This window comes from Oryza sativa, chromosome 3, assembly GCF_034140825.1.
Source record: "Oryza sativa Japonica Group chromosome 3, ASM3414082v1".
NCBI lineage: Eukaryota > Viridiplantae > Streptophyta > Magnoliopsida > Poales > Poaceae > Oryza > Oryza sativa.
This window is the reverse complement of record NC_089037.1, coordinates 9,433,072-9,459,853: the sequence shown is the minus strand read 5'-3', so window position 1 is coordinate 9,459,853 and position 26,782 is coordinate 9,433,072. Positions and strand designations below refer to the sequence as shown.

General features: G+C 42.3%; 3 protein-coding genes across 4 annotated transcripts; 2 read left to right on the top strand and 1 right to left on the bottom strand.

Moving 5' to 3' along the window:
- Positions 1-3,857: 3,857 nt before the first annotated feature.
- On the bottom strand, positions 3,858-6,987 carry LOC4332419 (uncharacterized). Of its 2 annotated transcripts, XM_015775445.2 has the most exons (3): positions 6,545-6,987; positions 4,545-6,426; positions 3,858-4,458 (listed from the first exon to the last, which is right to left on the bottom strand). In XM_015775445.2, the coding sequence occupies exon 2, from the start codon at positions 6,172-6,174 to the stop codon at positions 4,555-4,557; it is 1,620 nt and encodes a 539-aa protein (XP_015630931.1). In that variant the 5' UTR covers positions 6,175-6,426; positions 6,545-6,987; the 3' UTR covers positions 3,858-4,458; positions 4,545-4,554. The 2 variants fall into 2 exon arrangements, with proteins under 2 accessions (XP_015630931.1, XP_015630929.1); XM_015775443.2 differs by having other exon boundaries at positions 3,858-6,426.
- A 6,598-nt stretch (positions 6,988-13,585) lies between these two features.
- LOC4332418 (guanosine nucleotide diphosphate dissociation inhibitor At5g09550) lies at positions 13,586-17,061 on the top strand. Its single transcript, XM_015773752.3, has 13 exons — positions 13,586-13,865; positions 14,324-14,386; positions 14,525-14,608; positions 14,688-14,795; positions 14,891-15,063; positions 15,158-15,269; positions 15,620-15,700; positions 15,779-15,841; positions 15,924-16,025; positions 16,114-16,238; positions 16,373-16,583; positions 16,660-16,734; positions 16,843-17,061. The coding sequence occupies exons 1-13, from the start codon at positions 13,779-13,781 to the stop codon at positions 16,900-16,902; spliced, it is 1,344 nt and encodes a 447-aa protein (XP_015629238.1). The 5' UTR covers positions 13,586-13,778; the 3' UTR covers positions 16,903-17,061.
- A 4,773-nt stretch (positions 17,062-21,834) lies between these two features.
- LOC4332417 (beta-glucuronosyltransferase GlcAT14B) lies at positions 21,835-26,490 on the top strand. The gene is made up of 4 exons (XM_015777616.3): positions 21,835-22,652; positions 24,418-24,493; positions 24,574-24,689; positions 25,788-26,490. The coding sequence occupies exons 1-4, from the start codon at positions 22,151-22,153 to the stop codon at positions 26,300-26,302; spliced, it is 1,209 nt and encodes a 402-aa protein (XP_015633102.1). The 5' UTR covers positions 21,835-22,150; the 3' UTR covers positions 26,303-26,490.
- Positions 26,491-26,782: the final 292 nt, after the last annotated feature.

Below are 26,782 nucleotides of genomic sequence, written 5' to 3'. Positions count from 1 at the left end.
TAGTGGGGCTATAGAAGCCACAGCTATAGTCCCAGCTTACTCAACAGACCCAATATCTCAAACGTATTTGAGCTTGGCTCTCCGCCTCTCCCATTTGAGATGCGCTCTATGCAATCGTGCCTCTTACGCCATTCAAAGCTACCTTCTCTGTAAAAAAAACTAGTCATATAAAAACCAACTTCTATCATCATATCTACCCTCAACCCATAAAAAAGTTTTATCTCTTAAATACCATTACCTGCGTAGCACCATTACTACTTTTTTTTTTCAATAATGAAGGGTATTTTTGGTCTTTTTAATCTTCAGCTGGATGCTAGGAATGTTTTTTTGAACGGATGGAGTAAGTACTCCCTTTTTTCAATAATGAAGGGCATTTTGGTCTTTTTAATCTTTAGTTGGATGCTAGGAATGTTCCTTTTTTTTTAACGGAGAGAGTAAGTACTCCCCCGTCCCATAATATAAGGGATTTTGGGTGGATGCGACATATCATATTACTATGAATCTAGGCAGGTTTCTTAACCAGATTCGTAGTATTATGATGAGTTACATCCGTCCAAAATCTCTTATATTTTAGAACGGAGGGAGTACCAATTACTAACATCACGTAGATGTTTGTGACTGATTTGATGCACTTTATCTATGCATCGAGGGTCCAAAACTTTCCATCTTTTCTGCGAGGACTTGTGATCATGAACATTTATGTTATTATATGTACATCATTATCTAAAAAAAATGTTATTATGTACATATGGGTGGCATGTGCTTTAGTTTTTTTTTTTACTAAATCACGCGGGAGGGGGGAGCTTCCCCACCTGAATTTGTCATTGCATTTGGGGGAGAAAACAATGTTCATTACATTATATTACATGGAATTGAGAGATTGTAGAGGGGAAGAGAAAATTGCTTTCCATACAGGTATTACATGTCGATCGTCAATCTTGAAAGGTTTTCTGCCGAAAGGGCAGCCTCAGCAGCACACCGTTGTAGGCAGAAAGCAACTCGGACTCGGACCCGTCGTCGTGCGCGTGGCCGCCAAGCACCAGCTGCACCGCCTTGGAGTCGGCGCCCTCCCGCTCCCGCGCGCGTGGCTTCCGCGAGGCAAAGCGCCGAACAGGTCGCGGGCATGGAGGAGGAGGAGCAGCAACTTTGCAGCGCCATCCCGCCGACGACATGGCCGTCGAGAAGACTAGCGATGAACTGATGGCTGGTATTTGGAGGTGAATCCAATTGAAATCCATGGACTCCATCCATTTTAGACCCAAAACTTATGACAAAAACCAATCCAATCCAATCCACCTCCATCCCACATCCAAGCCGCTCCAGTCCATTAGCTATCTCAACCCGTTTACACCCATACCAAGTGAATCTAAATTGAAAACCAATCCATTAGATCCATTCCAATCCAACTCATTGGCAGGCTTAGCTGCGGCCTTTGGTCCTTTTCAGCTGTTCTTCGTCATTGTATACGTGAAAGACTGTACATTTGTAAAGACTCAAATAGTATCGTGATACAGCTGCACGGACTGTACATTTGTACAACACTACAGTCAACAGTAGACTATTGTTGGCACGCCAACTTGCCAAGTCATGTTGTTACTACCTTGTCTCTGAAAACAAGTCCCGATGATTCTACTTGTACCAGACTGCCCGCACCAGTGCATTCTGGTTCGCTTCTGCATGCGTCTCGTCTCATCTCCTCATCTCTAATCTTCCATCCAAAACTTGAGGTCCTTATTAGGCCACACCTTCACTGACTTATTAGAATGGTTTAGCTATGTGTAATGTGTTGGAGGGTCAGGGTGGCGTCTCGTTTCGGCTGTCCCTTCCATGGTTGCATTATACTAGCATATCACTACAGAAGCTTCGGCACCAAATATTTAGAATTCCATCATCTACCACATCTCACATGCAGGCTGTTGTTGGAGTCCTCTCCTGCTTTTCGGGTCAAAATGGAAAATGCATCAAGCGTACAAAGACGTAGCAGCAGCAGGCAGCAGCAAAACAATGGGCAGAACATCATGCATCATATTTACGTGGAAACCATTGACACTGCAATATGATTACTCGGTAGCTGAAAGCCTGAAAGGCATTTCACAGAACAATTTAATAGGGTTAAAGACTGAGGGCCCCAGATAACAAAAAGGCGAGAGTATATTCCATACAGGTTCTTCAGCAAAGAAACACTCGTCGTTATATCCAAGTTTGATAGTACTAATAAATCGGATTAGGCCGGTTCTCGTCTTTCCCAGTCTTACTTAAAAAAAAAATCTTTTCCAAGGACAATACATCAGCAAGCCAAAAAATTGGGTAGAGTACTAATATGACGACATTGTATATAGACGAAAGTGACCGTAACCAATTTCTGCTGCAAAAAGATCCTTTTTGGTTCTAATTGGTACTATAATCGCCCCAAAAACAATCTCATACGGTACGGTACAGATCCAGCGAAAGCAAAATGCAGTCCATGAGAAAATGCAGGCACGCCGACATGTCAATGGCAGCAAAGCTGATAAGGCACCAAGAACATTTATGGTGGGCTGGTGAATGTCCAAACCATACCAAACCAAACCAAGAATCTTTTTGCAAGTCTAATAAAAACTTTTCTCTTGCTCCTTTCTCCGGTCACGAGTTATAGTTGCTCGCACACAAGGATAACCAGATAACACAAGCTGGACCCTTAATTGCTTATCCAGTTCAGACAGCAACCAAAGAAACACCAACTACTCCTATTATTTATAGACACTAGTGATCCTGGGCCTCCTGGAAATGGCCCTGTGCAAAAGCGAGCTAGTATAAGCGGCGCTTCCACGATCTGAAAACCCAGCTTATCACAAGAGAGAGTAGGATGTGATCATCATCATCATAAGACCGAGGTCAGGGCCCCGTTCCGTCGGCGAGAGCGAGACACCCGCGGCATCACGCCAACTTGCGCTACGATACGCGGAGCGGAGAGCGTCCTTTGGGCGAGCGAAAGGCCGGCTTATCGAAACGGTGAGACGCAGATACGTGGGCAACGGCCAACGGGGCCAAGGTGCCGCTTCGCAATCGCTTTCAGATTTCAGATCCTCTACTACTACTACTACTCCCCATCTCTCTATCTCTTGCAGGTCAACAAGGATCGAATTAACAAGGGTTATCCGCTTGTAAGCATCGTGTGATCGTGTTTATATCGGATAGGAGTAGATAGCGGTGATGAACATGAAGATCCTCGAGTGGGAACGTCATGGAAAGGGAGGGCTTAAAATGATGAAGGCTTGGAGCCAGAAATGACGATGCTTGCACCGTGTTTTGATCCCAATTTTTTCTTCAAAATCTCAACTTTTTCCATCACATCATACTTTTTTACTCACATAAACTTTCAACTTTTCTATCATATCGTTCCAATTTCAACAAAACTTCCAATTTTGACATTTCAACTAAAATTTTAATTTTGATGTGAACTAAACACAGTGGTGCATTATGCTCGTGAGATCAATCAGCTGAGATGGTATCACAAGAGGCAAGAGAAATCCAGGGTGGCCAGCTGTATGGTATAGCCAGGAGCCAGATGTGAAGTATTCCAAACAATTGTCACTTTCAGGAAAAGCATTACTACAAAGCCGATGGGTCAGCTTTCACCCAGACATTTCGTTAGGGTAAACAATTTGCAATGTGCTTGTCTGAAACATGGTACACCGATAATAATCAAACCTATCCAAACGGCGTTTCGACACATAAATATCGTAAGGAAGGCGTGAGATTCAGTCAAACGATCTAATCCATGCAAACTGTTACGCATTCGAGAGAAATATTCAGGCAGAAATTTTCTGAGGTTGAACCGAACAACCATACTGAATGATATCAGATGAAAACTGAAGTACTCGTAACTGATAGGTGCTGATCATTTCTATAATGATAACATATATAGGCACATTGGCACCATCAATCACTTACACTTGCCTTCCAGCGATTAATGGAAAACGTTCACAAGTGCTAAAAAGCTCCCACTAATTCCAACTAAACATTGGCAAATCCTAGAAAGCACTGATAAGTACTCCTTTTCCTAGTTTCCATCAAATAAATGAGATGAAATTTCCAAGAATGCTCACAAGAACAAGCTTCTCACCTATCTATGGAATGCCTATACAGTTCTTCAGGAGTCAATTTTGTAGAATCAAACCGCTCGAGACAATAATGCACATACGGAAGCACATCGAGCGGGCAACAAACTATGCATACACAGAAATTCTAATGAAAACAAAAGATAATACATAAGGTATTCCCAAACAAATATACTGAAACGAAGATCGAATTAATCCAGATATGTTCCTTGTGATATGTAGCATGGTCCTACAAATGTTTCAAATGCCAAATACCAGAATGCTTCAATCAATTACGATTGTTTCCCTTTCCCTTTCCAATTAGCAAAAATGAGAGCAATTTTCTTGTATGCTATGTCTCTGAACGTCTCCTTGCGAGCTGAGGGTTAGCAGACAGCAAAACATCAGTCAACAGAAGTTGACAATAATCGATTTCTACCAGCTACAAGGGCATGCACCACACACCTTGAACATGTTAAGACTGGCACCATGACGAGGGGGGCCTCATGGACACATGAACTTCATGTTCTTCAGGACCAACACGGTATTTTGGAACAATAATCTCTAGGCCTGTTCCTGATTCATCACAGTATGCTTCTAAAGTAGCATCTTCCGGGATCCGAGTAGGGAGTGGAATTTCCCGAATAAACTCTCCTGGTGGACAATGCTCAGGTGTAGGATCGACTAACTTGAAGGTCCGGTCATGTCTCTTCAAGAATGGCATCCGGCCAACACTAGTGCATGATACCTTAACTATCCCATTTGTAAGAGTATTCTTCCATGAAACCTTCACCCTTTGTATATCAGCAAACGGTAGGCTAATGATGATCAAGTACCCCTTGCTATCTTCATAGATTGTTTTTGCTGCAGTCACTGGACCAGAAGCATGGCGCATCACACCAGTGAAGTCATTCATCCATGACGGCTCGAACGTGTGGCTCACTTCCATGTCCTGGACCTTGTCTGAATTTGAATTGCTGCAATCTTCTTCCATCGCTGTGGGGGAGGAATCCTTCCGGCGCTTGTTGCAAATATTTGGGATGTCCAGACCATCCCCAGAGCTGTGATTCGATGGCTGTGTTGACAGGTTAAGGCCAGAACCGTTGAGCAACTTCTTGTGATGGCCATGTGAGCTAGTCTTCGTGGCAGCAGTAGTTGCTGGCCTCTCAAGCTCAAAATCTGTGCTAGGAAGATTTCTCCATGACTCATAATCACTCGCCTCAGCATCAATCGAGAAGTTAGCGTCCCTTCCGGTGAGCTCTGTCCACCTCTTCAAATCAGCTTCGGGCACACCAGCCAAGTTTGGTGCCCGGACGATCTCGATCCCGTGCAGGCACTGCGGGTTGGACAGCCCCCGGTAGTGCTTGCGCTGCATGCGGTGTGAGCGCACGAACCCTTTCTCCGCGCTGAACGGGAACTGAGGCTCCCCAAGGCGCGAGTGCCCGTTCATGAAGCTCCTTAGCTGCATCTTCCCCAGGGCATTCTCTGGCCGCTCCTTGAACACCCACATGTACATGTTCTCCATGTCGTGCTGCACTAGGAAAGCATCCAGCGTAGCATTATTACCGTTCCCACCGGCGGTGGGGGCCTTCGCCTTGCCGTTCTTGTCAGCCGACATGACCGGCTTGAAGTAGTGGGTGAAGAAGAACCACGCGCCCCATATGGTATCGTTCCTCTTCACGCACTTGCGGGCAGCGCTGGAATTGGAGCCCTTGGCATGTGATACGGCGACCGTGGTGGTCGCGGCGGCCGGGGCAGGGGACACGCCGGTGGTGGCAGCAGGTGAGTCCGAGTCGTAAAGCTGCGGGCCGCCGAGGCCGACATCAAGCATGTCGACGTTGGGGTCGTGGAGGGCGCCGGACTGCAGAGCCGGAGGCGGAGGGGAGGGGTCGGCGTCGAGGGGGAGGTTGATGTCAGGGGGGGCGGCGGCCGCGGCATGGAGGCAGCGGCGGAACGGCCCCGGCGGCGGCGGGAGGAAGAGGTCGAAGTCGTCGTGGGAGGCGGTGTCCATGGAGAGGAACGTGGAGGGGCCCTGGTGCGGGTGGTGGGCCGTGGTGGTGTCCATGGAGAGCGCGGTGAGCAGCGACTCCCCCATGACGGCGTCGGCCGGCGGCGGAGGCGGAGGGGGAGGAGCAGCCCTCTTCCTGCCCTCGTCGCCCGCCGGTTGCTCGTCGTCCGTCGCTGCTGCGCTTCTCGCCAACTCGTCGCCGCTTCCGCCTCCACCGCCTCCTCACCGCGCGCTCCTCTCCTCCGAATCTCTCCACGAGCATCAGCGACTGGGCTTCACACCTCCCTCGCGTCCATCACACAGCCGTCGGGTTGATACGAAAAACGAAAATCTCTCCTCCTGCACATCCGGTTCACAAATCACATCAGGCTCACAAATCTAAACACCACCAACCTCACAAGAACACCAAAAGATCCAATCCAACCCCACAAAAAAATTATACCCACGTAGTACGTACCTTAGGCCAAATCCAAGAACTCCGCAACTCCCGAATCAGAGGACCTCCTTCCTCCTCCTCACATCCACAGACGAACGAACGAACGAACAATCAAAAAAAACGTTATTACAGGACGAACCAACAAAAACACAATCCTTGAATTATTTTTTTCGATTCGACGGCAGCGTTTCAATCAATCAAAGATCAAATCGAACCGCGCGTGGATGAATGAGCAGCGAGCGGGTGTGGGGGAGGGGGAGGGGGAAGGGGAGAGACGGTAACGGAGCGAGGGGGGTGTTAAAGGCGACCACCCACGGTGGGCGCAGGCGCCCTCCCCCAGAAGCGCCCTGGACGAGGGGGGGTGGGGTGGGGGGCCGTTACTTGACGGTGACGCCCCCCTCCCCCTGCGTCGTGGTGGTGGTGGTGGTGGATTGGCACGGCCCGGATCGCCCGGCCGCGCACGCGGCGGTAGAGGCAGTGTGCACACGATAAATCTCGCCGCGCGGAGGCGGTGGTAGATTGATGGACGGACGGATCTCCTCTCCTCGGGAGGATTCTCGGGAGGATTCGACCTGTTTGGCAGCTCCACAGTTCAACCACGTAGTTTCAGTTTCATCTAAAATGGAAGCATGATCAGATAGAGCGCTCTCATAAATAAATTAGAGATGTGGAGCTGGGTTTAGACAACTCCACAAATTCACTCAAGATCTAACTCTTAGGGCGTGTTTGGATAATGGGTTAGGAGAAATGGGATTGGGAAATGGAAATGAATGGAGGGATAGGATGAAATGGAGTGAGAAGAATGGATGGCTAGGATTGAAACTTACTCTTTGAGGGGTGGGAAATCATATCCCAAACCCATTATCCAAACACTTCCTTAGAGTTAAATTCAGGAGTTTTAAGCTCTATCAAACAGGTCCTAAACTCTCGAGGAGATATTCCCTCGTTATTTACATGCTATCAGAATAATTATGAAAAAAATTAACTAGATATATTAATATATGATAGATTACTCCGCAAACATATAAGTTAAAATAAGTTGTAAAAATACCTAATTAAATTATAACTAGTTAATGTCTATTCACAATAGTTAAATTTGTTTTTAGTTGCAACATGTAGAAGTTAAATTTAATCTTGCATATTTGTGAAGTAATTTATAACATGGTTCATCCGTTTCATGTTATAAGATATTTTGATTTTGGTCAAAATCAAGTTGTTTCAAGTTCAATTAAGTTTATGGACAAATATAGTCATATTTATAATACTAAATTAGTTTCATCAAATCAATGATTGAATATATTTTCATAATAAATTTATCTTTGGTTGAAAATATTACTATTTTTTTTACAAACTTAATCAAACTTAAAAGAAGTTTAACTTTGACAAAGTTAAAACGTCTCATAACATTAAACGGAGGGAGTATTAATCTATCTTATTAAGTTTTATTAAAAAAAATTATAACCACTTAAACAACGAAAGCGTCTCACCTTCAGAGTTTAGAATAGTTATCTGTTCTCCTCCCTCCCCCGGTCTTGCTCTGGCCGCCTCCCCCTGCAACTTTCCCCTTTTTGTTTTGTTTACTCGCTTTGTTTTCTCTGTGTGCCAGCGAGCCATCTCTCTGCTTCCGGGTTTCTTTGGGAGTTGGGGATAAAATAAGAGGGGGTGATTCTCAACTCTGCATGGGCAGCAGCAAAGAAGAATTGGTTTTGTGTGGGGGAATTATTATATCATCACAACTGTCAGTACTAGTAATACAGTAGAGTTTTATCATATAATACTGCTGTTTTGGAAATGAGAGTACATTAAGTACTCTTACATGTAGGCCGTGTTTAGTTTTATTTTATTTTTTTAAGTATACAAACACATATTTAAAGTATTAAATATAAACTAATAACAAAACAAATTATAGATTTCGCATGTAAACTGCGAGACAAATCTATTAAGCCTAATCAATCTATCATTAGCAAATATTTACTGTAGCACCATATTATCAGATCATGACGTAATTAGGCTCAAAAGATTCATCTCGCAATTTACACGTAATTTGTGCAATTGATTTTTTTTATCTATATTTAATGCTATGTGCATGTGTTCAAATACTTGATGTGATGGAAAAGTTGAAAGTTTTAAGTGAACTAAAACAGCCGTACTCATAATAGGAGTAATAGTAGTACTTAACCCGGGGTATGGTGGTTGTTTGACCAAAAATTCGTGACTTTCCCATCACGGCTTTGCAAGTAGCATGATGAAATGCTACTATCATATTCAGATTTGCACGATAACTTATACAAGTAGTATAGCTGGTTTAGCCTCTCGTTCAGGTTTCTGAGGCCTTTAACAATATACAAGTAGTGCCGGAATATATCATATGCACACGATATTTTTCATGTATACTATATGCATACCAACTATCTAATATCACAGAAACTTTTAGAAAAAATTAAACACATACTTCTAATAGTATTACACATACATATGTAATTTTATCTTTAAATCCATTATATTTTAGCTGTAAAAAAAACAAAATTCTGACAGAATTTTACACTTTAAACTGTCAATTTTTTCGTTTTTTATTACGGTTAAAATATAATAAATTTAAATATGAGATTTTGCAGATACGTGTAATACTATTAGGAGTAAATGTCTATTTTTTTTTAGATTTTTTCGTGATTTGCTAGTTGATGTGTATGAAGTGTGCATAGGAAACTCGTATGTATACGATATATTCCCTTACGCCACCAAACTAACGGCCCCAGCGGCGGATTCACCCTCTGGTTAGTATGGATAATTGCCCGGGCTCTACTGCATGATCCATTTAAGTCTACTGATTTCGTTGTAAAAGTCCACCCATTTACTAATTTCCAACAAAGTTAACATGCTAAACTCTTAATTAGAAGCCTTGAAACATCCATGCTTCACTATGACTAACGTGATTGACTTTGAGTACCAAAATCGTCCATTTTTATTATAAATCATTAGGTTTGAACTGTGAAAATTTTGCATGCATGTTAAACTATGCTTTTACTAGAAAAACTGTTACGTGTTTAATTTGGTATATAAACGTTTAATAAATGGATAATGGTTTTATACAATTTATATGGCTGCGTTCGGAGCATGGTTTGGGAACCCATCCATACACGCAAAACAAAGTGATCATGTAATTTATGATTAATTAAATATTAGCTAAAAAATTTTAAAACATTGATTAATATAATTTTTAAAGCAACTCTCGTATAGAAAAATTTTATAAAAACACAACTTTTATTAGTTTAAAAAGCGCACATAAAAAAACAATGGAGGTGAGGCCATGTTTAGATCCCACCGTAAAATTTTTCATCCTATCACATCGAACGTTTAAACACCTGCATAAAGTATTAAATATAGGCTAAAAAAATAAATAATTGCACAGATTGCGACTAATTCGCGAGACGAATCTTTTAAGCTTAATTGCTCCATAATAATGTGGTGCTATAGTAAAATATTTGCTAATGACAGATTAATTATGCTTAATAAATTCGTCTCACGGTTTACTTACGGATTATGTAATTAGTTATTTTTAAGTGCCCAAACACCCCATTGGACACCATATATAATACCCGATATGACATGTCAAAACTTTACACCATGGATATAAACACCCTTGAGTTAGAAAAGTTAGGGAAAGAAATCAGCCTTATTAACTTCTTAGGGCCCGTTTAGTTCCCAAAATTTTTTTTCCCAAAAACATCACATCGAATCTTTGACACATGCATGAAGCATTAAATATAGATAAAAAGAAAAACTAATTGCATAGTTATGGGGGAAATCGCGAGACGAATCTTTTAAGACTAATTAGTCCGTGATTAGTCATAAATGCTACAGTAACCCACATGTGCTAATGACAGCTTAATTAGTCTCAAAAGATTCGTCTCGCGGTTTCCAGGCGAGTTCTGAAATTAGTTTTTTCATTCGTATCCGAAAACCCCTTCCGACATCCAGTCAAACGTTCGATGTGACACCTAAAAATTTCCTTTTTCACCAACTAAACACACCCTTATTAACTTGTTCAGGCTTCACAAAATTTCTAACACCACCGCACCACGACCCTACTTTGCATATCCTGTAACGGCCACATGACGCGCCCTGCCAACACCGCCTGCACGGAAAGGAACATCTCCTCCGCCCTGCTGCACTCACCCCGTTTTTCCGCCCCCACCCCCCCCCCCCCCCCTGGGCCGTCACGTCGCCCCATTCACGTGAATTTATCCTACTAACGTGATACACCATGCGCCCTATCGGTCTCGCCTCCCCCGTTCCTCACTATCAGCCGCGCTGATGCCGCGGTGTTTTCCGCGTGATCCAGCGCCCGCGGGACGGGAGGCTGGCCGGTGACGCGAACGTTGCTGGAAAAACCCGCGCGGTGCGCCGGTGTCGCGGTCGCGGCCGAACGAACGAACGTGTGGCCGCGCGCGACGCAGTGAGAGCCAGTCGTGGCTTCTACTCGCGGTACACGAATACGAGGAGGGATTTCTCTCGCGTGTGGCTTGGCTGGCAGCGAGGTGACAGTCACACGGGATGGGAGGAGAAGGAGAGGCGCGCGCGAGCGATGGGCCTCTGTTTGTGTTTATTTACGCGGAGATAAGGTCTCGGTCCTCTCGGATCGAACCCAACTCGGGGAGGCGTATCTGATAGGAGGAGGAGGTGCTACCTTCTCGCTTCACGACAGGGACGGATAAGAGCAGGTACAATAGCATGCTATAAGCCAACTATAAACATATTTTAAGGCTACATATCTGTAGCTAGCTGTAGAACGGACTCCAAAACGTAATGTGTGAATGATATATGGGACAATGTATTAATAGTATAGTAAGCAACTATTATATGAATTAGCTGTTACATTAGCTATAGTTGATTTGGAGTCAGTAGTGGGCTACACTATTAAACTTCTCTAATAAACGCCTCGTCAGGCGTGGCTGGAGGTTTAAAGGCAGGGGAGTAATAAAGTGGATCAGGTTGCTGACGCCGCGGAATATACCGAGAGGACGCTAAGCTCTCTCTGTGTGTGGGGGTGATTAGGACGTGAGGATTGCCCGTGATCTTTCGCCGTAAGCTCGGAACGGCTAGTTGGCCACGCATGTCAGCATCGTATGATTTTATACTGTTTTTTTTTTCTGGTTCTATTATAAATTGGGGATCTGTGGACTTGTGGATACTCCCTGTCTAGACAAGCCGGAACGGTGTTGCTTCTGCCGGATGGATACGTCGATACATCTACATGGCGCTCGTGGTCTCGTAGAACATAGGGGTGGGTTTTATGATGATGATTAGTGACAGGTCGTTCGTTTCTGCAGTTGCACGGCTGAGATTGCACCAATCATGGTTTACTTTTCCACTAACCGAATTCCACGGTGTCAATTGTACCACACTACCCATTAAATAAAACAAGAACTGTACCACGCTACATTTTCAGCTGTTTTGAGTAGGACTTGTGAGTTTGAGCGTTGAGACTGCTCCGATCAACAGGCCAATGATATCGTTTTGGCGACAAATCGCCGTCATATTATAAATTTTCTAACCCAAAAGGAGCGCGATACTGCAACGAGCAAGTTTGACCCGGCTAAAAAAAATTAACGATCTTGCTATATTTTTGTCAATAAATTTAAATTTTGACAGATGTAAATATAGTTCAATCACATTATAATTATATTATAACTTGTATGTAACTGCAATATAATTTTAAATCATTCAATTTGCTTTAAAATTTGTGCGAGGGAGGTAAGAAAATACTTAAACCCACACACATGTGAGGGGATTCGATACCATTATACCTTCTTTTTGGCAAAATAGCATGTTGTCATGGTTATGGATATCACGTACCTAATAGTAGTTGACTAAATCTCGGCAGGACCCACCACATACCATGTCCTATACGGAAACTGACTTCAGATATGGAGGAAGTTCAGGATAAGGAAAGACAACCAGAGTTCTACATGGAAACGACAAGAACTACTCGGATTGTATCCATATTGGTTTCCTTAGTTCTACTTGGATAAGGGGACACCTATGGGTATAAATACAAGCCCCCCTAGGAGGAGAGGGGGGACACCCAACATGAGACCATGGAAGACACCCATGACAATCAACACACACCCACCAGAAGCCACAACATACAAGCCAACATACGCCAAGACACGCCGCCGGATATCGACTTCAGGATAGGCATGGCTATTCCCCTACGGATCCTCCGGATACCGTCAGGAGATACGAAAGCGCTATCTCTGATCTCGCCGGGCACGGATTTGAGGAGGAAGACTACCCTGTTGTCGACTACGAGTCAGACCTTCAGACCGCCATGTCGACAACAGTTAGATAGGCTACCCACATATTGTACTGGTGTAATTATGGTGAATAAGAGCAATACCGGTTTCGGCCAACAGGATGTAGGGTTATTACCTTACTACTCAGGGGCCCGAACCTGTATAAAAATCCCTGTCTCCATCTCTTTTACCTCAGTCTCGCGTATATCCTAGCACCAACGATCCCATACTGTCCAAATACCGTAGTCGAGACATCAAACGTCGACACATGTCACCTAGGATTTTTAAAAAAATACATACAAATTATACTATAGTTACATGCATCTTACAATATAATTATATTTCAATTTTACTTTATCTGTTTCACAATGTAAGTCATTCTAGCATTTCCAATATTCATATTAATGTTAATGAATATAGACATAACATCAATATGAATGTGGAAAATGTTAGAATGACTTACATTGTGAAACATAGGGAGTACTATATTTACATTTGCTAAATCTTTTTAAGTTAAAATTTAACGATAAATGTATAGTTAGTCCTAAAATTAAGCGAGATTAGACGGCCAGGGTCACTAAATTAGCTCCCATTTTCTGGCCCAAAATAGTCTACACGAATCGGCCCTGGTAATGATGTGGCCCACGGAGCGAGCCGGCCCACCACCGCGCGCGAGGGAGCCGGAGGACCACGCGTCGCGCGCGCCGCGGCGCCGCGCGCATCGGCCTCGACGACATCTTCGCGGGGGAAGCAGCGAGCGACCGATGCGGCGATGCCTCTGCGCTGCGCGCGCTTGTCCCGACCACCACCTCCATATATACCGGCGAGGCGGGAGGCAGGGATCGAACGCCCAGCGAGCGGAGGAGAGGAGAGGAGATCAGGGGGAGGAAGGGTGGCCGGCGCAGCAGATCGGGGCGGGCGGATTTAGGGGAGGAGCGCGCTAGCCGGGAGCGGCGGCGATGGATGAGGAGTACGACGTGATCGTGCTGGGGACGGGGCTCAAGGAGTGCATCATCAGCGGCCTCCTCTCCGTCGATGGCCTCAAGGTGACCGAATCCCATCTCCAATCTCTCGAATGCACCCTCTGATTGCAACTCGACAATGCGTTCTACTGCTGCTGGTGCGTGCGTCCGCATTAGTAGATCTCACGGTGCTGAAAGTGAGATTTTGTTTCGTGCTGCTGGAAAATTTGGATGGTTTTACGCGTACGAATGTGAAATGTGTACCTAGACTGGATGGCATTGCTGTTGTTCAGGAACACAAATGGCAAGATCAGAGAAATATTAGGATTTGCTTTCTTTCTCTTTAAAGAAGAAAAACTCGCACATATCTTCTACAGATTCTCAACATAAATCTCGACCCCAGTTAAAATTATAAAAAAAATGGAATGATCTCATAAGATCCTACTAGTATATTTTAGTGGCTGCCCTTTTAGACAAAAGGAACAATGTACAGTTGTACACTATCAAGTCACTGTTTTTGTCTCGTTCTTGTGTATATACAGGTCCTTCACATGGACAGGAACGATTACTATGGAGGAGAATCTACATCCCTTAATCTCACTAAGGTGTGATAACGTGATCATCTTGCCAACATTTCTTTCTCTGTGCAGTATATAGGAAGAACTGCAAAGACCATGTAATTTTTTCAGCAAATCTGATGTTGTGTTATCTAATATTTTTCTCCGTTCATATGATATGTATAGCTCTGGAAGAGATTCAAAGGCAACGAGACCGCTCCTGAACATCTGGGTGTCAGCAAGGAGTACAATGTTGACATGGTTCCCAAGGTCCGTCATCACTGGAGCGTTCTCTATCTTCCCTGAATTTTTGCTTACACGCAACTTGCTACAAATTATTCGTCTGCAGTTCATGATGGCCAACGGTGCACTGGTCCGTGTACTCATCCACACGAGTGTGACAAAGTATCTGAATTTCAAGGCTGTCGACGGCAGCTTCGTGTACAACAATGGCAAGGTGTGGATCTGATATTCATATGTTATGCAACTGTCAAACATTGGTGCATTTTCTGAATTACTGAGTCACCTTTATTTGTTTGGCGATACCGACAGATCCACAAAGTTCCTGCAACTGATGTCGAGGCCTTGAAATCTAATCTAATGGGCCTTTTTGAAAAGCGCCGTGCTAGGAAATTCTTCATATACGTGCAGGATTACGAAGAGGATGATCCAAAGTCACACGAAGGCCTGGATCTGCACAAGGTCACGACGAGAGAAGTCATCTCGTAAGTTGACTAAGTTGCTGACTGTTAACAAACAGAAAACAAGTTGTATTTTGCCACCATTTCTTATGCAGGCGTTATGATGTTTGCTTGTCAGCAAGTATGGCCTCGAGGATGACACAGTGGACTTTATTGGGCATGCATTGGCACTTCATCGAGATGATAACTATCTCGATGAACCTGCAATTGACACTGTGAAAAGGATGAAGGTACTATATGCCCCCTAACTCAAGAAAACATTTGAGTCTGCGTATATTCTGCTCACTGTTGAAAACAACGATGCTTTGATCAATTCTCTATGCACCACAACTATATAGTCAAAAAAAATCCGAGTGTTATGCACTTATGCTGTTGATTTAGTTAATGGTTAGTTGTTCTTAACCTCGTGGCCAGATGAAGTGATTGGGTGCCCTTATGATAATGTTCAGTCTATTTTATGGAATAAAAAATATATGATTCCACATGGCAGATGATTGCAAATATATCATCAGCTTATATTGCCGTGCATGTGGAAGGTGGAATTAACATCCGATCCTCACATTTGTATCTGTTTCAATAGCTTTACGCAGAATCACTCGCTCGTTTTCAAGGAGGATCACCTTATATCTACCCTCTGTATGGGCTAGCAGAGCTCCCTCAGGTATGCTCAGTTCAAATAATCTGGATTCTCCACACAGCTTCAGCTTCATTCCAGCTGAAACTCTGCATATTGTAATAGGCCTTTGCTCGTTTGAGTGCTGTTTATGGTGGCACATACATGCTAAACAAAGCAGAATGCAAGGTAACCGAAGCATTGCTCAGATGCTACTTTGGTACTTTCCAACTATCCAGATGAATGCTTATAATTCTACGGTCGTTGGCAGGTTGAGTTTGATGAAAATGGGAAAGCATACGGTGTCACTTCCGAGGGGGAGACTGCAAAATGCAAGAAGGTTGTCTGTGACCCTTCATACTTGCCTGACAAGGTATTTATACCATTTAGACTCATTTTGAGATATTCAGGTTCAATTTATGGTAGTATATCTACTTAAATTCCTGTCAACAAATGAACAGGTGAAGAAGGTTGGAAGGGTGGCGCGTGCAATATGCATAATGAAGCATCCGATTCCTGACACCAAGGATTCTCATTCCGTGCAGATCATCCTCCCAAAGAAACAGCTGAAGCGCAAATCAGACATGTAAGCAATTTACTCGTCCCTCAGTTCTTGCTGCAACGACAGCCATCAAAGTCTATTGCTCCATTTCTGAGAACTTATAGCGTTCAGATATTGCATAATTCACACTATTGCATATGTTTCATGTTTGGTTTCAGGTACGTGTTCTGTTGCTCATATGCTCACAACGTTGCACCAAAAGGCAAGTTCATCGCCTTTGTTTCTACGGAAGCAGAGGCTGACAAGCCTGAGATCGAGCTGAAACCTGGGATCGATCTGCTCGGACCTGTAGAGGAAACATTTTTTGACATCTATGACCGATACGAACCTACTAATACCGCTGACGAGGACAACTGCTTCGTGACAAATGTAAGTTCAGCAAATCAGCAATTTCTCTACTCGGCCACACTGCAGTATTGTTGATGAGCACCTTCGGTTCTTACAGAGTTACGATGCAACTACTCATTTTGAGACAACGGTGAAGGATGTGCTTGCATTGTACAGCAAGATCACTGGGAAGGTAATCACATGAAAAATATTACCAAGTTCAATACAGAAGCATACTACTATTAGATCAAGCATGCGTTTAGTTGAAATTTTTTGTAACAGCTTGCACTTATCAATGCAGGAACTTGATCTTTCTGTGGATCTGAATGCTGCTAGTGCTGCTGAATCTGAAGCGGCCTGAGCGATAGCTACTTCTTCCAATTCCTTTTATTCTTTCATAGATGGATCTGTTCAATTAAACTACTTCTTGCTATTCCAGTTCCATTTGACCTTACTGAAACAAAGTACAGTATCACGGATTTATATATAATTAAATAATCTTCATATATTCTTGCCTGCATTGTTTCTACTGAGACTGCATACTACATTGTTCATCTGATCATGTTTGCTTATTCTGAATATCTCATATGAGTAAACATGTGAAGAGCATTGTCCCCAGAACAAAACTCTGCATAGAAGAATTCAGGCAAAGATTTATTACAGTACCCATCTACCTGTTGTACTAATAACAGTAGACAGCATAAATTATAGAGTAGTGCACGGCATTGCTGTCCCTCCACGCTTCCAGCTTTGTATGAGCAGAGCCCAAATTAATTAGCACAGGACAGCAGTGACCCTAATCCGATTCATACACGACATGACAAAAGCACAACAGAGAGGAAGAACAGATAAGTTTTCAATTCAATATTGTGGTTGGTGTGCCGATAGTAATTTTCGCATGTTACTCGTAGTTCATAAGATGATAATTATCTGATACTAAATACTACTACCTCCGTCCCAAAATAAGTGCAGTTTTGTACTATTCATGTTCAACGTTTGACCGTCCGTCTTATTTGAAAAATTTGTGAAAAAATTAAAAACATTTAGTCACACATAAAGTACTATTCATGTTTTATCATCTAATAGCAATAAAAATACTAATTATAAAAAATTTTCAAATAAGACGGACGGTCAAACGTTGAACATGAATAGTGCAAAACTGCACTTATTTTGAGACGGAGGGAGTACTATATTAACTATAATCTGGACCGGACAAAGAATGATGTGGGCTCCAATAATTGAAGACAAAAGATCAAAAGGCTAACAACCTTTATCTTGGTGCTAGCATATACCATCATGGGCCAAATCATCTCTCTTCTTCATGCTGGGCACTGCTGTGCTCTAGCATCTTGCTACGACACCTTGTGCTGCCGCCAGAATCTTTTTTGTTGGAACCACTCAATTGCCTTGTCTCAAAAAGTAATAGTAGTGGCAAAATTGCACTTCTGATAGGTTAGGTGAAAAGCTTTATGCGGTGCATCAAGAGGGATAACCAGGTCACTACTTTTCATGACAGTTTTCAGTCATGCCCCAACAGAGTTGATTACTAACTCTGGTCTTGAATAGAGGCCTTGCACCTAGCCTAAAAATCCTAAATTAGAAATACGTGGAAGTATGGATGAAAAACGATTAGAAAACGGATAGAGGCTTGCACCTAGCTCTATCATTTCTATTTTCATGTTTCTTTTTAGAATATGAATCAAAATAAGGAACCTATATACGAAAATGTAATCGAATATCATCGAATACATTAACAGAGTGAATCGAATACGGTAACGAATATTTATTAGAATATGAAAAAACTCCAACTAAGCTTCTAAAATCAACAAATAGATACATCTCATTATTTTTTCTAAAACAATAAAATTGATACTTCTATTTTTTATCAATTAATAATAATACGACTAGTTTCACACTTTATTTCTCAGGAGAACTATATTAGGAAAAAAATGTGTATTCGTATGACATAGCGTAATAAAACAAAAAAAATGTCATTAGGCAATAGAAAAACAAATCTAATGCACCGGATTAGAAAAATATCCCCATTCAACTAACTAATTTAATACTCGGTATAAATCTGAACCATTTTTATCCCTACGTGGAATTTTTATTCTGAGGAAAAAAAATCTAATTTTATTTCTGCAAAGTTTCTGACCAATTTTGGTTTTTGAGCGATAGTAGGCTTACCGTATTCATATTTGTTTTCAAGAAAAAAAAATCAAATTCGTTTCCATTTTCAAAAATTGCAAAAATAAAAAAAAAGCAATGGACCCTTTTGGTTGAAACTTTCCGAACCATTTTTATCCCTACGTGGAGGAGATAGAAAGGTGTTATATAATAAAATGATGTTACATGACTTATCATGAAAAATACTACTCCACCATACAATTATATTTTTAATAATATTTAAAATAGCAATGACCAAATATATGCTTTAGAGATCGTATTGATGTAATAAACGAAGTAAAAGGATCGGAGAAAATTAGAGCATTATAACCCAAAATGGTCTTACAGAGTTATGGTACGTTATATTGAAAGAGAAGTCGTGCATAAAAAATACTTCATAAAGCCTTTGTTGGAAACACACTTCTCAATGTGTTTGAATGACCCCGCAAAAGCAGTCGCAATAAGAACATTGGTCAACATATGCCTCTTAAGAGCTACAATAAGATAATAAGCGAGTTATATATGTTATCATATTATATTTATACTTATGTGGAAGAAAGATAAGAAATGATGGCTACAGATTTGTAACCATCTGCAGCAAAGTCTCCAACAAACTACTCCCTCCGTCGAAAAAAGAAAAATCAACCTTAGGTTGAGGTTTTTTTTTAAGACGCAGGAGTGTATGAAAGAGATGGGTGGATTAGATATTAATGATGTAATATATATATCTATAATTAACTATTGTATGAGTGGACTATTAGGTTGATTATAGATGATGTTTTAATTTTTGAAGCCAAAAGTTGGCTATATTATTAAACTTCGATGCAACTTCTATATTATTAAACAAAGCCATGGGTTAATATAGTAGTAATTTTTAAAGCAACTTCTATGCGGTTCGAGAAATGTGCATATAGAAAACTATGCACATTTCTCCTATACAATGTTTTTTTTCCTGAGGAAACATGCAGGGAGTTCCTACAATTCTTTATAGAAGAAGAAAATTGATCCAGTACTCCTATACAATGTTCAAAACATTGCCTCCTTTGAAATGGAGTACTATTTTCAATGAAATATCAAAAGATTAAGGGTGTGTTTAGGCTTCGTTCGTTCCTGGGCAATCTGGGGGATTGAGAGAGAAAAGCATCTCGTTTTCCGCGCGCACGCTTCCCAAACTGCTAAACGGTGCGTTTTTTACAAAAAAATTTCTATAGGAAAGTTGCTTTAAAAAATCATATTAATCCATTTTTGAAGTTTAAAATAGTTAATACTCAATTAATCATGTGCTAATGGCTCATCTCGTTTTGCGTATCTTCCCAATCTCCCCAATCCCCTTCTCCTTAAACATGCCCTTAGTTCACGTCAAAATTAAAAGTTTGGTTGAAATTAGAACGATGTGACAGAAAAGTTGAAAGTTTGTGTGTGTAGAAAAGTTGGAAGTTTGAAGAAAAAGTTGGGAACTAAGGCCCTGTTTAGATGGGACTAAAACTTTTAAGTCCCTATCACATCGGATGTTTGAATATTAATTATAAATATTAAACGTAGACTATTAATAAAACCCATCTATAATCCTGGACTAATTCGCGAGACGAATCTATTGAGCCTAACTAATCCATGATTAGCCTATGTGATGCTACAGTAAACATTCTCTAATTATGGATTAATTAGGCTTAAAAAATTTGTCTCGTGAATTAGCTTTCATTTATGTAATTAGTTTTGTAAGTAGTCTATATTTAATACTCTAAATTAGTGTCTAAAGATAGAGACTAAAGTTAAGTCCATGATCAAACACCACCTAAACCAGCGTAAAAGAGAAGAAAATGGGCGTAAAGCCCTGTTCCACTAGAGTCTGCCATCCATTTGACCTCAACACAGTTTTTGCTTGTACGGAACGTATCTTTGTCACGGGTTCATGTCCACAGTCCACCTGCTTCATCTAAAAAAAAGTTACTGTCAGCTCGATGGTTTAAGTTACCATCTAGAGTAGACCCCACAGCGCTATTTGCTCCCATTGAGTCGATTATTACTACGGAAATCTTTACAAAACGCATATGAAGGCTGTGTTTAGTTGGGGAAAAAAATTTTTGGGTGTCACATCAGACGTTTGACCGGATGTCGGAAGAGGTTTTCGGACACGAATGAAAAAACTAATTTCAGAACTCGCCTGGAAACCGCGAGACGAATCTTTTGAGCCTACTTAAGCCGTCATTAGCACATGTAGGTTACTGTAGCACTTATGGCTAATCATGGCCTAATTAGGCTCAAAAGATTCGTCTCGCGATTTATAGCTAAACTGTGCAATTGGTTTTTCTTTTTATCCACATTTAATGCTCCATGCATATGTATAAAGATTCGATGTGATGGGTGAAGGGGAAAATTTTTGGGAACTAAACTGGCCCGAAATATTGAAATTACCGCGTGGTTTGGACGTCGTCGCTGTAGCTGGTCGCTAACATCAATGAGCGCCATTCTCACGCATGCAAGTCGCTGACGATGGGCATTAAGCACCTTTCTTGACAGCTGACAATCCCAATAATTAGCGCCGACGAAGCATAAACAATTTAATCCGTTCGTTCAGAAAGGTGTAGCCGGCTAGCCGCTTGCTGTTGTTGATTGCCACCACATTTTTTTACAACAAGGAGGTTTGTTCATTAGTACCTGGACCTCTCCATCACCGTCGCATCGGTCAGTGATTACGTGCTAGCACAATTAACTACAAACATTAACTATACTATTACCGTAAAGTAAATGTAACTTAATCAGATTACTTGTGATGAACACGCCAATTCAGATTTGGATCATAAACTTAACACGGTACTCGTATTTATGGTTAATTATACTTTTAATGGTAGATAATATATCGTCAACATAGACATTCCTAGTGACTTCATTAATTTTAAAATATATCGACATACAGTCTTTCGAATGTGTCTATAAAGATAGGGCATACGTGAGTGAGTTCGTAAGGATGAGTGTGAGCACCTTGCGAGTGTCTAAGTTGGTACCGGGTGTTATGAAAATTAATCGCATTGTTATCTACGCAGGGATAATAGTATTTATCAGCACAAACTTGTTGACACTTTTGTTAATCACGTTGATAAATACTACAGTACCGGGAGCACTAGTACTCGCGGCAGCAACTGCAAAAACCAGGACACACACGGTACGGTACGGCTTGCTTGCAGGAGACGCCGCGCTGCAGCGGCAGCGGCAGCCGCAGCCCAGCCTCTCGCCTTTTATCTCACACGCTTTCGTCTCGTCTCCACCATCCCAGCAACCGAGCCGAGAGCCCTCCAGATTTTTTCTTTTTTACCCCGATTAAATTCGTATTCTAGGCGTTACTACTAGTAGCTCGTACGGCTCCGGCGAGCCGCCGCGAACGAATGCCGGTGATGCTCTAGCGGCTCCCTCGCCGACGCGCGCGGGGCGGCGGAAGCAGGACGGACATGAGGAAGCAGCCGCAGCCGCAGGGGAACCGCCGGCTGAGGTGGCTCCGGGCGCTGCTGCTGGCGCTCCCGCTCCTATCGGTGCCCGTCCTCTACGCCGCGCTCGGGGCGGCGCGCCCCGCGGCGCCGCCGCGGCGCGGGGCGGCGCCGCACCAGCTGCCGCCGAGGCTGGCGTACCTCGTATCCGGCGGCGCCGGGGACGGCCCGCGGATCCGGCGGATGCTGCGGGCGCTGTACCACCCCTGGAACTTCTACCTCGTCGGGGTCGCCGGGGAGGAGGAGCGCGCGGATCTCGAGGCGTTCGTGCGCGGCGAGGAGGCGCCCCGGCGGTACGGCAACGTGCGGGTCGCCGCGGCGGGGGAGTGGGGACCGGTCTCGCGGCGCGGGCCCACCGAGCTCGCCGCGACGCTCCACGCCGCCGCCGTGATGCTCCGGGAGTTCGATGGGTGGAGCTGGTTCATCAATCTCAGCGCCTCCGATTACCCGCTCATGCCTCAGGATGGTAAGCTCTTAGCTCCTTCAAGATGGATACTAATGGATTGCCCCCCTCCCCTCCCTCCCTCCCTCCCTCCCTCCCTCCCAATGATACTACTAGTGTTTTCGCTTGATTTAAATGCCTTTACGTTTTCATATGAGCACATATTGCTCCTCCTCTCGTAATTAACCATATGGCATCCACTATTGACAAATAGTACTCCCATTTTGTCTTAGTATAATAGTAGTATCATATGAGCACATAGTGTGTGTCTTAGTGTGAGCACATATTGCTCCTCCTCTCGTAATTAACCAATTAACTCTAGTATCATAGTGTGTCTTAGTGTGAAATAAGATGGGAGTGTAGCTACTCTAAAAATAGAGTAAATATGACCTGTTTAACTTACTTCCATTTTCAGAGTATCATTTGACTGAGCCTGGTATTGATAAGTGCTTCTAGATGCTATGATGGCAAATCAACTGTACATTTTAGTTTCATTTGTGGTATGTTTTATTGCATACTCAGCTAAAAAATTGTATTGCTGAAGCACTTCAGTGTGGTATTTTGGGTAGATTATGTGCATTTTTTGCTCATGTTGGAGCTTTGGGTTATAGAATTCATCAGATTGCAGATTACAGATCTGATAGAGCAATCTGTCACCGTATTGTCAGGTCTTCAATTGCTATAGTCCTTACAACCAATTTTCTTTGGTTAATACACTGCTATTTTCCCATTTGTGTATTGAAGGTTCTAAACTAAGGCATATATATAATTTCTATTAACCCTAGTTTGGATTGGATTGGACAAAAATAATATAGTCAGCCTGGATCACTATTTGCTAGTATCCGAAGCTCCAATGCACAAAATGCAAGCAAACCAAAAAGAAGGAAGAAAAAAACCCCGATAAGCAACAGAGGTTCAAATTCAGCCCTCATCACCATAATCAACACTTTCGCGATCCACATTACCCACTTGCTGTCACACTTCTTCAACTTGCAAAGGCACTTAAAAGCTGCATCAAATAGATCAGTAGATAAGCAACTTCATATGGTGATCGATTAGCAGCTCTTTTTGACAACAATGCCACCACACCACCTTCCATGTGTGATCCTTCATTCTCCATTTAATGATCTCTCAATTCCTGGCAGCTACCTGGAGCTCAGGCCTAAAGAAATTTCCAAAATGTGTTGCCATCGATAGTTGGTGGAGCTACCGCACCAATTAGCTTCAATCTTGAAGTTATGCTATTTTTCTTCATACAGCTACTCTACAGCTTGTAGTCTTTATATTGTTGAAATGGATGACCAAACAGTATTGCGCTGCCAGTGATATGCTCAATCTCCGTACTTCTCTTAGCCCTGGCTGTATTTAAGATCAAGGAGGATAGACTTAGACAATGCCTCTGCCACTGTTGGGTGCCGCCTAAATGACAGTAGGTATCATGCAAAATGAACCCTGACATCAAGTGCCACTTGAATGCTCCAAAAAAAACTCCTTCCTTCAACCTTGTTTAAAAGAATACATTAGACATGGAAACAACCTGTTGAAGCTCTGCAAACATTAGCAGTTACAAACGGATTAGTTCACTCATAGCATTCGATCACTTGAGATGTTTCTGCACTAATGAAATTAATCGCTTACTGCATCCTTTGTTGAGTATGCTGTTTTGGACTAAAAAAAGTTAGTAGTCGTTCCTAGCTTTATGCTGATTGTTTTATGAATGCTGTACCATAATAGTAGGCATTCTAACTTTCCGAACTGATCTCTATGTTCTTGCCCTGATACTTGACAGACATCCTTCACATCTTCTCATATCTCCCAAGAGATCTGAATTTTATTGAGCACACAAGCAATATTGGTTGGAGGGAGTAAGAACACTTTTCTGCCATGTGTTTCTGAACCTTTCTGATATTTTCTTCATTATGATTGTTTCTGGTTGCATGTGCAGGTACCAAAGGGCGAGACCAATTATTGTAGATCCAGCATTGCAGATCTCAAATAAAACTGAGGTTGTGACAACAAAGGAGAAAAGGAGCTTGCCTTCAGCTTTCAAAATATTTGTAGGTATTGCCTCATCCTTGTTTTCTACTTAGGAAATTTCATATATTCTGTACTAGTTATCTGCAACATTTTACTGTTGCCTATGTTGATATGTTCCCTCTTTTCAAAATATAATCTTTTCGAGCACAGTACTGATAGATTCTTCCATATTTTTATGGTGTATATTAGAAATAACAATTTCAATGTTAGCTGCGTTTTTTGCGCACTTTATAGATAATATATTATATATCACATTTCAATCATAAAATTACATCTAGAGGTTGTATAACCAGCAAGCTCAGGCTTTGTTTAGATCCCAAAAAATTTTGGCCAAAAACGTCACATCAAATGTTTGGACACATGCATGGGGCATTAAATGTGGGGAAAAAACACCAATTGCACAATTTGCATGTAAATTGCGAGACGAATCTTTTGAGCCTAATTACGCCATGGTTTGACAATATGATGCTACAGTAAACTTTTGCTAATGACGGATTAATTAGGCTTAATAAATTCGTCTCGCAGTTTACATGCGGAATTTGTAATTTGTTTTGTTATTAGTTTACGTTTAATACTTCAAATGTGTGTCCGTATACTTAAAAACTTTACACCCGAAGAACTAAACACACCCTCATTCATGAAGGTAAAGTAGTTTTTTGCATAATTGGTGGTACTTTTATGTCAGAGTGTCAGACATAGAAGACTTGTAAAAGGGGTGATTGTGCAAACTATTTCAAAAATATGATCATACAGAGATCTAAATAGAGAATTCCTCGACAACTGAACTAACAGGACACATTGCATTCTTGGTCAGCCTTTGAGACAAGCAGCATACGGAATTCTGGCTCTACTAGATTGATTATTCTGTCTACCTCAGATATATATGGGATAGGACCATAATGCATCCCATTTCTTTACCATTTGGACAGCTATCATCGCAGTTGCACATTTGGGTGACATCTGCATTATATACAGATGCCTGTATTTTGACTATCAACATTCTGTTGGATTATTTAAAATGCTCGATATATTGCTTAATTCACAGTCCACTCAGCACAGTCAATGGGCAATTTTATCATCTGTAGAGTTGAGCTCTAACCTGTAATGTTTCTCCTGACGCAGGCTCTTCATGGGTAATACTTAGCCGATCATTCCTGGAATTTTGCTTATTGGGATGGGACAACCTTCCTCGCACTCTACTCATGTATTTTGCCAACTTCTTGGCATCCTCGGAGGGCTACTTCCACACGGTGATCTGCAACTCAAAGTACTATCAGAACACTACCGTTAATAATGATCTCCGATTCATGGCATGGGACAACCCTCCACGAACATTACCTGTTAACCTGACAACCGAGCATTTTGACGCAATCGCAAGCAGCGGTGCACCATTTGCACACTCCTTTGCCAATGACAATCCAGTCCTGGATATGATCGACACCAAGCTGTTGAGGAGAGCACCTGAACGATTCACACCTGGTGGATGGTGCTTAGGTAGCTCGGTAAATGACAAAGATCCATGTTCCTTCTTCGGAAGGTCTTTTGTTCTGAGGCCGACGAAAAGTTCGGCAAAGTTAGAGAAATTGCTGTTGAAACTTTTGGAACCTGATAATTTCAGGTCTAAACAGTGTATATAACACATTCTTGTTACATGTAGCCTTGTAGCCAGTTGTAGAATTTTGATAGTGTTCAGAGGCAAGTGTGACCGGAGGTGGAGATGGTTTCTCATTGTTGCGGCTGTAGGCACACAGTGACACAGCGTGTCGTTGTACATTTGCAACTGGAAGGTCAAGTAAAGTGACTGAAATCATACATTTACACAAAATTTTCATCTCTTTCATGGATACGAATACGCTGCACAATGTGCCATGGAATCAGGTACCCCAGTTACAGTGGAGTCAGGCCGAGTTATGGGCTTGCGGCTGAATTTTTCGTGTAAAAAAAAAGGGTAAAAAAAAAAAGAAACGCCTACCGAGTACCGACTGTTGATTTCGTGAATCCTTTTAATGCAGCCTCGTAGAACGCCAATGTTCGCTTCACCTCCCAATTGCAGTTCACACTTGTGTGTATGCTAGCAAAATGGCTTCCCGCCTTCCTCTGATTAAAACTGCATGTAT